At 41.0% G+C, this 16707-nt stretch overlaps 1 protein-coding gene across 1 annotated transcript; it reads left to right on the top strand.

Moving 5' to 3' along the window:
* Positions 1-24: 24 nt before the first annotated feature.
* On the top strand, positions 25-16380 carry LOC142935109 (excitatory amino acid transporter 5-like). Its single transcript, XM_076079245.1, has 11 exons — positions 25-279; positions 2676-2755; positions 3900-4115; positions 6881-6923; positions 6998-7205; positions 8120-8219; positions 12338-12571; positions 12667-12861; positions 13601-13735; positions 14387-14489; positions 16216-16380. Exons 1-11 carry the CDS (start codon positions 34-36, stop codon positions 16378-16380), a joined length of 1725 nt encoding a protein of 574 aa, XP_075935360.1. The 5' UTR covers positions 25-33.
* Positions 16381-16707: the final 327 nt, after the last annotated feature.

The following is a 16707-nucleotide window of genomic DNA, read 5'->3' as shown; positions in this document are numbered from 1 at the left end:
CAGTAACAAAGACCAATACAAAATTTGGAAGGCATGGACAAGCTTCTTTTACCAAGCGGCGAGGAGGAGGAGCGCTCCGAACACAGTTCGTATGCTCCGGGAGAAGCAAAGAGGACGATGTGGGACCGGGTGAAGACTCTCTTCCAGGGGACGTGGAACCTGAGGAGTAACTTGAAGGGTTTCTTGAAGAGGAACGGGCTGCTGACGCTGTCCATCATCTCCGTGATCACCGGCTGCACGCTGGGCTTCACGCTGAGGGGAACTCATCTGTCCACACAGGTAAAGTTACCACTCACATGTCGGGACAGAAAGTTTGAACCACCAGAGAGATCCTGTGCTTTTAATTTACGTCCAGACTCACTTGCTGGTACACAAAATTATTTTCTCCCATGTTGATACATTATTTTAGTGTCCATTAGAATCTTTCCTTCAAACTTCCCAGCAGGACTCACCTGCTGTGACTTAAAATGTCGAAAATGTCTCCCGTGTGGATACTTGTCATTTAACTGTTAAGCACTTTGTGACTTTTGTCTGTGAAAAGCGCTTTATAAATACATTTTACTGACTTACTTTACTTAACTTCCTTGTGATATGTCCTTTTCAATTTCTCATCAACACTTAAGTATAAAATTAAGGACTCTGCTGCTAGGCCTTGAAATTCCAGTTCCCACAAGACCTCATTTAATTATTCTGTTAACCTTTTAATGCTGTCCATTCAACTTTTCATCAGGACTGATATTCTCATATTTCAGCTCCCAAATTCAGAGCTAATGAAACAGCTTGGTTGAGGTTAGCAGCTAAAATAGTGCCGCGCAAATTAGCTAACTGCTGACTTTAGCAGCTAAAATAGTTTAGGTTTGCTTGCAGTTTGTTTATGAGCTCAAACTGTGTAGTTCGGGTTAGCTAACAAGTCAGATAAGCAGCTAAATTCAGGTTAACAGTTCAGTTTAAGGTTACTAGCTTAACGTTGGGCTAACGGATGCTAATGTCGTCCTGTTTCTGCTGGATGTGGCAACTGTTTGCTAACATGTTAGCTACAACTACGTAAAGCTGATGCTTCAATGTCGGCTTTCTGCCACTCTTTCTGACAATTTATTGACTAAATGTCCAGTGTGGTTGAGGCCAGCAGTTGAGTTTAAGTTTTAGCAGTTATTAGTTAGTCCTTGTTATTGTTGATTTAGGAAAGCCAACCATTCAGTTTGATAGCTTAAAATATTTTAGTTGTTTTAGCTGGGATGACCACGTTGTGCATGTGGAAGAAGGCAGCTGTTTGCTAACATGCTAACTGTATAAGATGTGTTAACAGCTTGTTCTGCCCCCAAGTGGACAAAAAACGAAGTCATTCCAGGTTTGACTTTCTCGTCGCGCTACCATGTCGATATCTTTCTTCAAACTTCCAGTTGGTCAGGAGTTTTTTACTAGAGGGTCCCAAACATGGATATAAACAATGCAGGATTTAAATATTGGAAAAAAAAAACTAAACACAATCAGCTTTGCAAATCTTTTCTAAGGAAGGAAATGTGTCTCAACATGTTTGTTAGAAATATTCATTTTAAACTTAAAGTTTGTTTACAAGAAAACTCCACAGGCAGCTTTAAATACTGATCATTTAATTTAAAGATATAATGCTTTCCTTTTATATTGATTCTCTGCAGGTACATGTTCTGGTAGAAACAGTTAGGGAGCATTAACAGCCACAGAGGGAGAGGACAGCCCGTCCAAATCCACACACATTAATCCCTCCTTTCAATTAAAGTGGCCGTCAGCCGCTCAGGTAGTTTCTTCTCGTCAGTTAGAGCCAAATGAGTGTGCTGACCTTGAGGAGCTGAAACTGAACGAGGTAAACGATAAAACACATCAAATAGAAACACTGAGCTCATGTCCTCTGTATTTATTGTGGGAACTTTGAGGCACAATAAACGTACACTTGGTAGGGATTTAACATAGTTAAATGTGACCTGTAGGCCAACAAACAACAAACCAAAGAAGGAATCAGGTTTAGATTGAATTATATAATATAATATATAACGATTTATTTTAATATACTACAGGAGTATCTCAAAATTGTACTTAGGTAAATAAACTTATATTTCACAGTAAACTGAATATTTTATTAGACTGTTGGACAAAATAAGACATTTGTCCAAAGTCTTGTCCAAGGTGACTTTGGGAAATTACTATGGACATTTTTGTCAAAATACATAAATAGTATGCTGATAGTTAATATACCAAACAATTCATTTATTGAGAAAATAATCTGTAGATGAATTGATTATTGAGATAATAGTTAGTTGAGGCCCTAAAATGAATAAAGAAAATACTAGAAGACAAACACTGGGTCATCGTATAGACCTCGTAAATGACATTAAATAGATTTCAGTTTTTAAAGCTCCTTTTATAATAGGCCCGACCTGTAACAACAACCTTACACTTCATTACCTTCTTCTTAAAGTTTGTTTCTGTAGAAAACATGATTCGGTCTACAAAGATCAAAGTGTGACTTCACCCATTGTTTGCTGCACAGAACCGAATCTGAAGCATCTTTTTGTTTGATGCTGCTATACAGGTCAAAGAGAATCTAACTCCACAGAGCATTTTAGTAATTAAACAATGACAAAAGACCCGCTTTTTTTTAATTTTCAAATGTTGACGTGAGATGTATTTCATTATCGCAGGCAAAGATCTACTTCTCCTTTCCCGGAGAGCTGCTGATGAGGATGCTGAAGATGCTCATCCTTCCTCTCATCACATCCAGGTAGGTCGACGGTTTTGTGCTTGTCACACACCAGCAGATGTATTGAAAACATTTAAATAGCAATGAAACATGGAGAGAGAAAAAAAAAAAAAAAGGAAATGTCAAAAGTTTCTGACATTTAAGGTTCCACTACTGGTGAGGTTCCCAGCCTTCTCTGTGCTCAAGTTCCCCTTAATCAGATGGGATGGATAATATTCAACCTCAGAGAAAACATGGTGATTCATGAGGACATAATCCTGGAATCGTCAATGTTGTCCCTTTAGTTTTTTCAGTGGTCAAGTTTACTTTCCTGTGTGTGTGTGTGTGTTTTATTCTGTAGAAGCTTGGTGGTGTTTTCAAGCTGCTGCCTTCAAATGTCTGCAGATATTTAATGAACAAAAGGAGAAACTTTTCTTTTCTCACAATATAAAGATCAATGCAGACTGATTTACACGCTTTAAACACATTAGATGTTCATTTAATTTTTTTTAGTTGAAGAGTGTCTAAATTACTTAATGGCTTTTTGCACTCGGTGCTTTTGTTGCACAGTGTTGTGGTCAGCGTGGTTGTCCTCTGTTCTCCACCGCTGTCTGTCCATGCTGCAGGCGGTGAAACAGATGACAGCAAAACGCAAGACACTCTCACACTGAGCTGTAATGAAACGCATTGACACACACCGATTAGGGGGAAAAAACAACTCGTTCTGAATTTTGCTGTCGTTGATGGTGTGCTCAGTGGAGAGGAGAGGGAGAGACTGGTTGGAAAAGTTCACGGCGGCTGCAATCGTTGCGTTGCTGTGCATGAAAAGCTTGGCGAGTAAAAACGGATCGGATCAGGACATCCCCTGAACCACACAATTCATCCAATGGTTGTTGAGATGTTTCAGTCTCATGAAGTCAGAAAGTAACGCATTATCTTTCTGCAGCAAGTTTTTTGAACTCTTGTTATCCAACAAGATACAACGTGCGCATCCAATACACTCGGAAGGTGGATTTCTTTTTTGTTTCCCCCCCTTCTTCCACTCGTTATGCTAAACTAGGCTAAACATGTCCTGGACCTCTGTCTGTCCTGAACACACACAGATGAAACTGAAACTGACATGAACAAAATGTCCCTTTTAAACCAACATGTGCCCCTCCCTCCCTACCTCTGTCTGTTCGTGCAGTTTGATGTCGGGTCTGTCGTCGATGGAGTCGAAGGCGTGCTGTCGGATTGGCGTCCTGACCGTCACCTACTACCTGTGGACCACCTTCATCGCCGTGGTGGTCGGCATCGTGCTCGTCCTCATCATCAAACCCGGCGTGGGGACGGAGATGGAGAGCAACCGGCTGGGAGGGGGGCCCGTCATGACCTCGGCCGACGCCCTGCTTGACCTCATCAGGTAAAGGATGTTTAGAGGCCATGAAGGGTCAGACCCGGGACTCTCTAAATGTGGGACAGTTTGTTGTTTTCATTTATTCTCCTGTCATTTTGATGATATGCTGCTTTCATGCAAACAAATGAATTTAGCTTTTTGCAGCTGATAAGATATGCTAGCGTATTCTGAGGAAACCATCAGACCCCGCCACTGTAAACTCTTTTACTCTTTCATCATTTGTAGAAACCGGTGAAAGCACACATTTCAGATTTATAAAGAAGGACTGCGAATACCCCCCCCCCCCCCCCCCCCACACCTGTCTGGATATTGATGAGTCCTCTGCTGCACAGCTCTGCAGCGAGCACAAGTTTCTACTGGAAGCATCTGTGAAAACAGTGCTGGACAACAAATTCAGTTATTTCAGAAATGTACAGCAAGGTTTTCATTGTGGAGTGGCCTTTTAGCATCCGCAGGCCAAAGTTCAGGAAGCTAATTAGCCTCTTGCCGTTTTTCACTGGTATGGATGGGGTGCAACATTCTGTGTGACCGCAGAAGCAGACACGTGGGATTGTTAAAAAGTTTGTGGTGAGTTTGTTGGTTTTGGTTTCTAAGCAGCACGACGCTGCGTTTCCCGTTATAAGTCAAGCTTTCATGTTCATCGGAGAACATGGAAGACAGTCATGTGACTCCAGAGTTTGGTCGTGTGACTTTCAGGCACTTCCATTTTACTAAGTGTCAAGTCAGATATATCAGAGCTTTCAGATAAATCAGAGTTTAGTAATAAATTGTAATTAGCACTTGGACGTTAACATGAACACAGAAAATGTTTGAGAAAATATGGCCGACCGTGGATTATATGGGTGATAATGAATAATAATCTAGTGGGTTCGACCTGACGTCAATCTTTGATTGTGTGTCTGCTGCTTTTCACTGCAAGGCAGGAGAGGAAGTGCAGTTCACTTCGTCAATTAGCTGTTGATTATTTAAGTCTATTACAACAAGCTGCCAGTCATCCTCCAGTGCATCAGATTTTGGGGTTTATACCTCAGTAAACTGAATCTCTTTGTGTTTTTGACAGTTGATCAAACAAACAAGACATTTAAAGACTTCACTTTGGACTCTTGAGAGATTTCACATTCGTGAAAATAATCAATCAGTTGATAGAATCACAGGGTCCAACAGACCGCTGCCAGTCAGCTGCACAACACATCGATCAACAAATCGTACAAAACACAGCAAACACACACACACATCAATCCGATTACAGACGGGGCTGATTAGTATATTTTTAGTAATCCTGCAGGGATGAGTGACAGATTAGCCGAGTCAGCGGCGGTGCAAAGCAATGATCTCTGCTGCGGCACGTTGGCAGTAGGGGTGGGAATCACCAGAGGTCCCGCGATATGATGTTATCACAATACTTAGGTCACGATACGATATTATCACGATACTGCGATATTCTGAGTATTGCGATAACATAGGCCTATATTGCGATTTATTACTTTTTTCAACTTCAAATTATGTCCCCAAAGGAAAACTGTGTCAACATGTTTTATCTAATAAGATAAAGTTTTCAGTCTGTTCATCTCACTTCAATCATTTTTATTGCAAAATAGGATTGTGAAGCAGACAGACTGACCAACAATGTCATAAATGTTGCATGAACCTGACAAACTGAACCGTTTGTATTACTACATAGTCCAACTGAACTGAATGCAAACGTGTGGACTCAGTATATGAACTATAACTTATATAAGTAGGATATAAGAGTTATATAACTCAGTATAACTTGCGATGCGTGGACGTCAAGGGCAGAGAGCCAGTTATGCGCCGCACTCTCCCCATGAGCCTGGCTACTGTTGGCAGATTTAACCACGTTGTAAGGCCAGATTGAGCGTGTGAGCGAAACACTTCACATGCAGGAATCCCGCTAACTGAACGGCAACGCCCACGTTAGAAGCGTTGTCGGTTACAACCACCAGGTTTTTGTCGGCAATCCCCCATTCTTGTGCTGCATTTTGCAGGAGGTCTGTAATGCTTGCCCCGGTGTGACTTACGTGTACTGCTCTAGTTTGGAGAACGAGAGACAGCAGTCGCCTGTCCTCTGAGATATTGTGCCGTTATAGTCACATAGGAATCCACGCATCGCAAGTTAATGCAACTCTTTCTGCTGTACTCAAAGACTCCTCAACTTTAAGCTTCACTTCTCTGTAGGGCTTGGGCACGGATGTGTCGGTGAAAAAATGCCGCGACGGTGTCGTATCCATGTGTCATATCAATGTGTCATATCCATGTCCTTCTTCCCTTTCTTGTTAAAAAATCCAAAATAAGTCCAGACGTCTGATTTAAACGCGGACAGTGCATTTCTGATTTCTTTCTCCGATGTCTATCTTTGTTTTGACCAACTTCCTACCAATCACGCTGACCCGGGACCTTTGCTGACCTCACCAGAAAACAACTCAGCACCATCTAGTGGACTGAAAAAGCAATTGATTTGATTTTTCTAGTAATTTTAAAATTTTTTAATAGTTTATATAATAAAAGATCGATACTTGGCGTCCGTGTATCGATACAATATCGCCACGCAAAATATCGCGATACTATGCTGTATCGATTTTTTCCCCCACCCCTAGTTGGCAGACTCCTTACCATCGCGTTGACCTATCTCTCACCACCCGTTGAAGGTCAGGTGATCTACGCAGCCGTTTCCCTCTCGACTCATCTGTGTTTGATATTTGATCCTCTGTCACCGTTAAATAACAACGCTGTGTCTCTTTGTTCCTCTGCAGAAACATGGTTCCCTCTAATCTGATCGAGGCCACGTTTCAGCAGGTAACGAGACAGCCATTCAGATGACAAAGAACTTTTAAACACTTCCTGTAACAAACCCGTCTGTGTTCCCCCAGTACAAAACGGATCTGATTCCCATCCTCAAAGTCCAGGCCAGAACCGTCCAGCCCAACTTTGTCTACGTCTTCCCCGACGAGAGCGACCCGAAAGGTCGGACGGTGTACCTGGAGCTGACTCCGCCTCCGGATGTCACGTACAAGACGAGTCCCGGCAGCAGCCAACAGATGAACGTCCTGGGCATCGTCATCTTCTCCGCCACCATGGGTGAGCAGGACGGAGTCCACGGCTGGCTGACTGACACAGTCAGCTGTTATCAAGTCTGGATGTTTACTGCGCTGAAGTTTTTATTATCCAATTCCTTCTTCTATATTCTGTTTTCTGTTAGTTGTTAAACAGATCAGATGTTGGAATTTCTGTAGTTTCCTCGAATCGGCTGTTAAGTAGGTCTTCTTCTTCTTTTCAATAGTGGCTGTTTTAACAGAGATGAAGAAAACGGTGTACTTCAGACACCATTTACATAAGAATGAAATAATTCAAACTTCCATTTAGTCGAGGGCACCACTTGGTTTTTGATTTGGTTTTCCCGGACAGAAAAGCGTCAGTGACCCTCGATCATTATTGAACTACGACGGTGCAGTTTGGCATCTAAACAATGAGTCGGTCTCTCTGCAGTCTACTCGATGTTTAGTTTGAAGAGCTTTAAACTGACTTGTTCAGCCGACATTCCACTGGTGCTAACCTTCTGTTTCTATTGGGAAGTTTGAAGAAGAGCATTGCTAAAGCAACACTTTGCCTCTTAATTCCAGCTTGTTTCAGGGTGCATTATTGTGAAATACTGAAACAGGAAGCTGTTAAATCTGAACACATTTTGATGCTAAGTTCCAGCTTCTTTGACCAATGGCTGCTCAGAGGGATTGTTGTCTCTTTCAGTTGTCAGTCTGGTTGAACCATTGTACAGTGTTTTTTTTTTCTCCATGTACTAAACTAAATGACGTCAATTAGAAAAGAGGACTTTCTACAAAGTAAAAGCTTAAAAAACTATTCAGACATACAGAGTTACTGGACACAATGGAGCTTCAGTGGCAGGAGATTACAAACTTGTCAACAGTGGTGTATTGACATGAGTCCAGATGGTTTCTGTTGCTGCTTATAATAATGTACTAACTGTTTTGTTGCAGGCCTGTTGCTGGGCAGGATGGGAGAGCGAGGAGCTCCCCTGATCAGTGTGTGCCAGTGTATCAACGAGTGCGTCATGAAGATCATCAACGCTGCTGTCTGGTGAGAAGAATACTCTGAATGTACAGTACATACTATTGAGAAAACGCTGGTCCATTTTACAGCAGACATTTTAATATGGGACAGCAGAAAAACCTAAAGTCTGGATTCAGTTTCAGGGTCCTGGCTTCATTGTCAGAAGTCAGTCAGTCGCTAAAGGTGTTTTCAAAGCTGCGTTGTAAATTCCCGTTGAATCGTTCTGATTGGTTTTCCTTCTTTAAAAGATTATTATGGGCAGATTTGAACACAACAGTTATTCGTGGGTGCAAAGCCACCTCTCAGAGACCCTGAAGAGGAAGTGGGTTTCGGTTCGTTTGTGGTGGGAACCTGATCTGATTTGAGCTTACAGGCTCCCGTAACCAGGTTGCATGCTGGGACGTGGAGTGAACTCAAACAGTTCTTAGCAGCTAGCTAAGAACAGAATAAATAGGATAAATGGAGGTCTGACTAGCTGTGATATGAGACTAGATATCGTCTTCGAGTTTGTATATTGTAATATGACATACGTTTTGTATTTTCCGGGTTTTAAAGTCTGCTTTACAGTAAAGGGATGGCATTTTCTTTTATATTATTTGCCTTTACCCATTTAGTCATTATATCCACATTACTGATGATTATTTAGCAACAATATCTTTTAAGTATAAATATTTTGTGATGGCATCAGTAGTCAAACCTACATTGTCGTCACAATATCAAAGAATCAGATATCGTGATATCTGATTTTTTTCCATATTTCCCAGCCCTGCTACAAGTGCAAGTTGCCTCTCCAGTTTCCACTTGCTCGATGCCATTGATGATATACGAAGTGCAGAGGCAGTTTATACTATCAATGCCCATAATAAATCATTTCTTTGTGAGCTCATCAGAGAAGATACCACATGAACCAATATACAGACGTGAAAGCGCCCTATAAATAAGAAACATTCAAACTAAACATAAAGCATACAACTTTATTTTAAGCACATCCTGATTCCACAGGATTATTTATTTTTGTGTGTGTTCATGACTTCCCTTTGAAGCAGCAGAGGGTTTGACTTTGACCTTCATAAAATCCAGAATTCTCTGGCATGTTTCTGCCTGTTTGTTTCGGTAATATTAAACTACAACGTGGTATTTTGTAGGGGTGGGAATCACCACAGGTCCCGCGATACGATATTATCACGATACTTGGGTCACGATACGGCGATATGCTGAGTATTGCGATAACATATATTGCGATTTATTACTTTTTTCAACTTCAAATTATGTCCCCAAAGGAAAACTGTGTCAACATGTTTTATCTAATAAGATAGTTTTCAGTCTGTTCATCTCACTTCAATCATTTTTATTGCAGCAAAATAAGATTGTCAAGCAGACAGACTGACCAACAATGTCATAAAAACCTGTCTTAAATGTTGCATGCACCTGACAAACTGAACTGTTTGTATTACATTCGACATAGTCCAACCTAACTGAATGCAAACGTGTGTGGACTCAGTATATGAACTATAACTTCTATAAGTGTGATAACTCAGTATAACTTGCTATGCATGGATGTTAGTTAAGGGCAGAGAGCCAGTTATGCGCCGCACTCTCCCCATGAGCCTGGCTACTGTTGGCAGATTTAACCACGTTGTAAGGCCAGATTGAGCGTGTGAGCGAAACACTTCACATGCAGGTATCCCGCTAACTGAACGGCAACGCCCACGTTAGAAGCGTTGTCGGTTACAACCACCAGGTTTTTGTCGGCAATCGCACATTCTTGTGCTGCATTTTGCCCCGGTGTGACTTACGTGTAGTTTGGAGAACGTGAGACAGCAGTCGCCAGTCCTCTGTGAGATATTGTGCTGTTATAGTCACATAGGAATCCACTGCGCTTGACGTCAACGCATGCAAGTTAATGCAACTCTTTCTGCTGTACTCAAAGATTCACTTCTTTGTAGAGCTTGGGAACAGCTGTGTCGGTGAAAAAACGCCGCGACGGTGTCATATCCATGAGTCATATCCATGTGACGTATTCATGTCCTTCTTCCCTTCCTTGTAAAAAATCCAAAATAAGTCCAGACGTCTGATTTAAACGCGGACGGCGCATTTCTGATTTCGTTCTCTGACGTCTCCATCTTTGTTTTGACCAACTTCCTACCAATCACGCTGACCTCACCAGAAAACAACTCAGCACCATCTAGTGGAATGAAAAAGCAATTGATTTTATTTTTCTAATACCAAAAAGTTTATAGTTTATATAATTAAAGATCGATACTTGGCTTCCGTGTATCGATACAATATCGCCGCGCAAGATATCGCGATTCTATGCTGTATCGGTTTTTCCCCCCCACCCCTAGTATTTTGTAGTTAATATTTGTGTAATAAAGGTCTCACCTCTGAGTGACCCCTCCTCTGACACCGATAACGATGAGTTGGATCTGACCTGATGACCTGTCAGGTGGGGAGAACATGGCTGTAATGTCATCCTGCTGCAGCACATGACCAGATTAAAAACGGCAGCAGAGCCCACGCGAGGCTTATTGACCTGAGCAGTGAACGGATACAGTTCTTACATGTGTGTCCTTCAGGGTTTAGACCATCAGACTCTTAATACATACCAATATTCACGTTGTAAAATATTTCACGAGCATTGTTCATGGACGCTTAGTTATGGCAATCATTTGCACTTGAAGCACAGCCTGTTGAACACCGCTCTGCTTTGGGGATGCTGATTTAAATGATCAGGACTGATTAGGCCACTTGTTAAATGTTGTCATTCATGAGCAGATTCGGAGAAACTACTTCAGCTCTTAAGTCGCTAAAACACATTATTGTAATAACGGCAGCTTAGAGAAGCTTTAATGAGACTAGCATACACATGCTAGAAATCCCAGATTTAGCGACAGTGGTGGAGATTTCTGAGAAGTATCTCGTTCTCACACCCTGGTATTCAACTCTCTCACCAGTTTAGTCTAATAGATGTTTTCTTTTTACTTTCATGTAAATGGGGAAAAGTGATGCTTTTCAATGTATTAGTCATTTTAACACGGTTGCACAATGAAACACACACAAAACATATATTTAACAATTTAAATTTGAATAGAATAAAAACATATATCCAGTATGCAAATCCTTTAATACATATATACCAAGAGAGACTGTTGTTTAGTGGGGATGAGGCCAGTGTGAAAGGTAATAGTATGGTAATGTGCAAAACCGGCATAACAGCAAGTTAGGGGATCATGGTAATGGAATATATAACAACACAGTGATTGTTCTGTAAATTTATGTTAAAAATGGTTTTAAAATATAAACTGTACTTTATCACATTTGAATATTTTTTTATTTTATTTGGAACTTGCTTAAACAAACAAAAACAATTGCCTCAAACGAGACAACACATGAGTTTAAAACAACAGACTGAAAACAGTAAAACTAAAATTCTTTAAGCTTCCTGAGAACAATCATTTCAAGTATTACTGGTTTGAATGATAACAGGTGCAAATAAATACCAACCTGACCTCAGTCAGTGCAATGGGAAAATCCAAAAGCAAAAAGACTTCCTGCACAGGATTTATTTCACAAAGCTAATCATGTAACCAGAGGTCTTCCTTATCTTGGGTTGGTTGGTATGCTTCCTCCAGCTCTGTATTTACAACTTTACTCTCCTCCTCCCTGTCTGCTGAAATCCCGTTACCCATTAGAGAATATCTACTGCGGTGGAAACGGTCTTGCTGTATCTCTACCGGTGGACATAGTTCTACCTTTGTATATGCTGTCATATCACCCAACCCTTCCACACCATTTATTCATAGTGGTTTATTTATTTACTTAGACTCTGTTGTTTTTGATATCCGTGGTACCAAGGGAATGTCCATTAGGATAAAATACTAAAATAATCCCTGTGACCAACGTTATGGTCCATGACAAATTATCTGGAAAACTAGGGACTGGATTACTTAGAAATCTGAGGTGTATATTCATGATCCCCAGAGGCTGATGACTTAATGACTGATTCCCAGAGGATGACCTTTTTTGATTTGAATGACTCCATGACCTTTCCTCTGGTGTTACCCTAAGGAAAAACATTTCATGTTTAGCTCCACTACTGCTTAGACTCTAAGAACAGATAAATCATCACGATGTTGTCCTCTCAGGTACTTTCCGTTTGGGATCATCTTCCTGGTAGCGGGGAAGATCCTGGACATGCAGGACCCGAGCACGCTGGGAAAGAAGCTGGGCTGGTACGGCATCACCGTGCTCGCTGGCCTCTTTGTCCACGGACTCATCCTCCTCCCTTTCTTCTACTTTGTCCTCACCAAGAAGAATCCCTTCACCTACATCCGTGGGCTGCTGCAGGCCATGGTGATCGCCCTGGCTACCTCTTCCAGGTCAGAGTCCAGGGCAGTCCTGTTTTCAACCTGCCGGTCTCTGGATGCTTTCAAGGTTTCTATTAATGTTTTATTTGAATGCTGTCTTTTCTTAGCTCTGCCACGCTGCCCATCACCATGAAGTGTTTGTTGGAAAACTGCAATGTTGACCGGCAGATCGCCCGCTTCGTCCTCCCCGTGGGTGCCACCATCAACATGGACGGCACAGCGCTGTACGAGGCTGTGGCGGCCATTTTCATTGCTCAGGTTAATGACTATGAGCTGGACTTCGGCCAGTTGGTCACCATCAGGTAAACCAACACAAACAACCGAATCTGGTCTCCATCCAGCATATCAGTAAATGTAGACTAAGTCTCATAATCTTTCTGACTAGACAGTCTGGAACCACTCTCACAAGCTTGGGAGAGTAGGTAAAAGGCCTGGGTCACTTAACCGTGAGAATGCAGAAACATTTTATACCTGAAAGAAATGTTTTCCACCTCACACATTCATCTCAAAAAGGCCACTTAATACACCTGAAGTGGATATAATGATATCAAGGTAAAAGCCAAATTCAACTGTGTAAAAGTTCAAGTGTCTGGATAGGCTCTAATATATCCTTTAGACCTTGTTTGAAAAGAATGTGCCAACAAAAAGTATGTTTATTTTGACATATTTTAGTTTTGTACGAAACTCAATGACCGACGAAACAACTTTGTTTTCTATGAATGTCTGTCAAACTGTGCAAAACAACGCATATCCACATTGAAACCCCTTTAAATTTATTCCTGAGCTGGTAACATTTGATAAAATGTCTCCCCCTCCACTTCAAATATTTATTATGCCAAAAAAACAGGTTTTGGACCAACTACAAGAAGTGTTTGCAGGCTATCGTCAGAACCGGAAAAAGGAAGAGCAGCTAAACGAAATGAGCTGCGTGGCCCACGGGGACAGGAGGAGACCAAATGTTTAACTGACGAGGCCTTTACGTTTTGGTTGAATTAATCGTTGACGGTAAATTCTACTCTTCCTTCTGTTTTCCTCATGCAGCATCACGGCTACAGCTGCCAGCATCGGTGCGGCGGGTATCCCTCAGGCCGGTCTGGTTACCATGGTGATCGTGCTGACATCAGTGGGCCTGCCGCCAGATGACATCACACTTATCGTGGCCATCGACTGGATCCTGTAAGTTTACAGTACTCATTTTGTAGAAATGTCTCTTTCTGTGCAGTTTAGTATTTATTCACATTTAGTGAAGATCTATTAATGTTATCAAATCAATGACTAAATTGGAAACGAAAACTGTTTTCAAAGTTCCCCTTTGCATTTTTCAATTTTTTGAGTCAGGGCAGCAAGGACATCACATAAAACAATGATTGTCAGTCCACTGTATGAAATAGTTAGTTTAAGGATGATCTCATTTTTAACAACTATCAGTGAAATAAATATAAGATGTTTATTTTCAAAAAATAATGTATTGGTATTTACATCTGAGAGGTGCAGTTTTTTGCCTGCCCGAAATCAGCTGGGGCAGTGCGGGGGTCACAAGGCCCAACTGAAGTCGGCCATGAAATTAGTGGATAGACCAATGCATAGATTTTCGACATGGTAAATACATGGTAACAGTGGTGGAATCAAAACTAATAATCTAAAAAAAGTGGGATTCTTTCATGGTATGATTTCATTTCATTGCTTTCCACTGCTGCCAAGTGCCAATCATCCCAGTCAAAAAAACAAAGGATGTGAATAAAGTACTAAAATACTTCCAGTACTGCTCAGAGACTCTTGTCCAGCGTAGTTTGGGTTTCACGGTGTCTCCTCATTCTGTTTCTGCAGCGACAGGTTTCGGACCATGATCAACGTTCTGGGTGACGCTCTGGCGGCGGGAATCATCGCCCACCTCTGTCAGAAAGATTTCCCCCTCAGTGGAGCAGGAAAGGTACAAAAAAACAATATCAAAATTCATCATCTGCACTTTCAACTTTGAGAAAAAGTTTTAACCTGAGAATATCTCAGGTTAAAATTTATAGAAGATATTTTTGCCTTACTTTGTCAAATTTTTACATGAAATTTCTCATAATTTCGACTTCCCATTAATATTTTTGCTATTGCTAACTTTTTGTGTATTTCCCTGGCTTGGCTCCCATGGACAAACGCAACACAATAAAAAAAATTATAAGGAAATGAATTTAAACAAGAAAATGTTTTAGTCCTTGCTTCCTATTTTTGAGAAAAAAATCATACCCCAAACTAAATATCTCTATATAACTTCTGATTGCAAACATCAACCTGTTACTCATTCACTTATTGATGCCTGTTGGTTTGAATTACATTACAGCAGATTTTACTTAGATTTAGACAACAACCTCAACAGATTAGACCTCCGAATCTCATTTTAAATCCTATTGAGTCTTTGTCAAGCCCCACCCCCTCTGTTGCTGGCCAGAAAAGTCCATAAATAACCAATTGAGAACTGACAATTAACTAAATTACCTGTAATACTCTGAACTGCTGTGTACTATAGGCCCACTGTATATTACTGCATACACTTATAAAACAGTAGCTAAAGTACTTTGTCTAATGTTATCAAAGTTGGCTAGCTAATCTATACTAAAGGAGGATTCTTGGCACCTGATTGCTGCAATTTGAGCCAAAGGTTACTCTCCTTCTCAGTCATTACTCAATGTGATGTCCATCATGACATCCATAAATCCACTTAGAAATTATGGAAAATAGTTGCTCCTCATCACTCCAAAACTAACTTGAAAATCATCACGATTTTAAGTTTTCTTGAGTATCAAAGTAGTTCTCACAGTAATAGATGTCTGTACATCCATTCCACAAAGCATTATGGGGACTTCCAGAAATTAGAGCATGATTATCGATTAGAAGAAGACAAAAACTAAGAACAGAAGTGTGAAAATCCATTTCAACTTTTAAAATGATCACTATCATTATCTCTATCCATTACTCAGGATGTCACATCAGCTAAATCGTGTTAGCTTGCAATCCAGTGCTTTTAATAGACTTTTTCAAAACAGATATTTTCCTCCTTTGTTTAACAAAAAAAAATTAAAAATCTGTCCACACGACCTTCGTTTTACAAAATATATCCGTCCACTCAAGAACTCACAAATGATTCCAAATGCTCAAACAAGCATGCCGGGCCAGTAGGTAGCAATGAAATCCACGCCAACGATACTTTGAATACCAGAGAAGAACATTCAAAACATGCATTGTGAGCTTGTTTACCGTTGGCTGTAGTAACTTAAAAACACAAACAATAGTAGCTTATCTTTTTATTCATATTCGACACCCATTTCTACACTTATATTTATGCAACACTTTTCTGGCACACGGCCCAAGGTGCTATGGTGAAATTGAAAATGTCAATCGTTATTGTTTCAGGCGCATGCTTATTATACAAAGAAACAAAGGGCATGGTCCATTTGAGGTGATGGATTCCCAAACGCTCCGTTTTACATGTCTACACGGACGCACAGAAACTGAAGTTTTGAAAAATCTGCACTTTTTATAAGGCTTTTTCAAAAAATGTCAGTTTGATGACCTTAAACAGAGAGGCCAAAACGTAGAGGAAAATATTAGATACTAAAAAATATCCATATGGGAATCTAATTGTGTGTTTTTGTGTGATTCCTCTCCAGCCTGTACCGTCGTACGGGACACAGACTCCTCACGCTCACAACAACTCTCACAGCGTAAACGTGCCAATGACGGAGTTCCACAAAGACTGTATGTTCGAGACGATGGGCGACTCAGCGGACGGGAGTCATGCACACACCGTCTACTACAACATCTGTCAGGTGTGATCGGACCTGACCCGGGCAGCTCTCCTCAAAACACCACAGAGTCTTGTGAACATCTCACTGTGCCATCTGAACAGGAGACGGTGGTAACAAAGCATGATTCTTCTTCTTCTGAGCAGCAGCAACTGCTTTGAGTTCAGTTTAGGTGACAGGAACTGTGGTTTAGTTGGCCAAAAGTGGATTGGACCTTAATTTGGAGCTTTGTTCTCCTTCTCACTGATGAAAGAGAAAACAATGGCTCCAAGGACAAAAGGACCAAGACACCATTTTAATGGAAACTAGCCATCAAGTTAGCCTGAATTTAAAAAGTGGGAAGGTTGCTTAATATCA

The sequence above is a fragment of the Anarhichas minor genome, unplaced genomic scaffold (assembly GCF_050575085.1).
Source record: "Anarhichas minor isolate MPS153535 unplaced genomic scaffold, ASM5057508v1 ptg000071l, whole genome shotgun sequence".
In the NCBI taxonomy this organism is placed as follows: domain Eukaryota; kingdom Metazoa; phylum Chordata; class Actinopteri; order Perciformes; family Anarhichadidae; genus Anarhichas; species Anarhichas minor.
The sequence above is the reverse complement of the archived record's forward strand: the minus strand, read 5'-3'. Positions and strand labels throughout refer to the sequence as shown.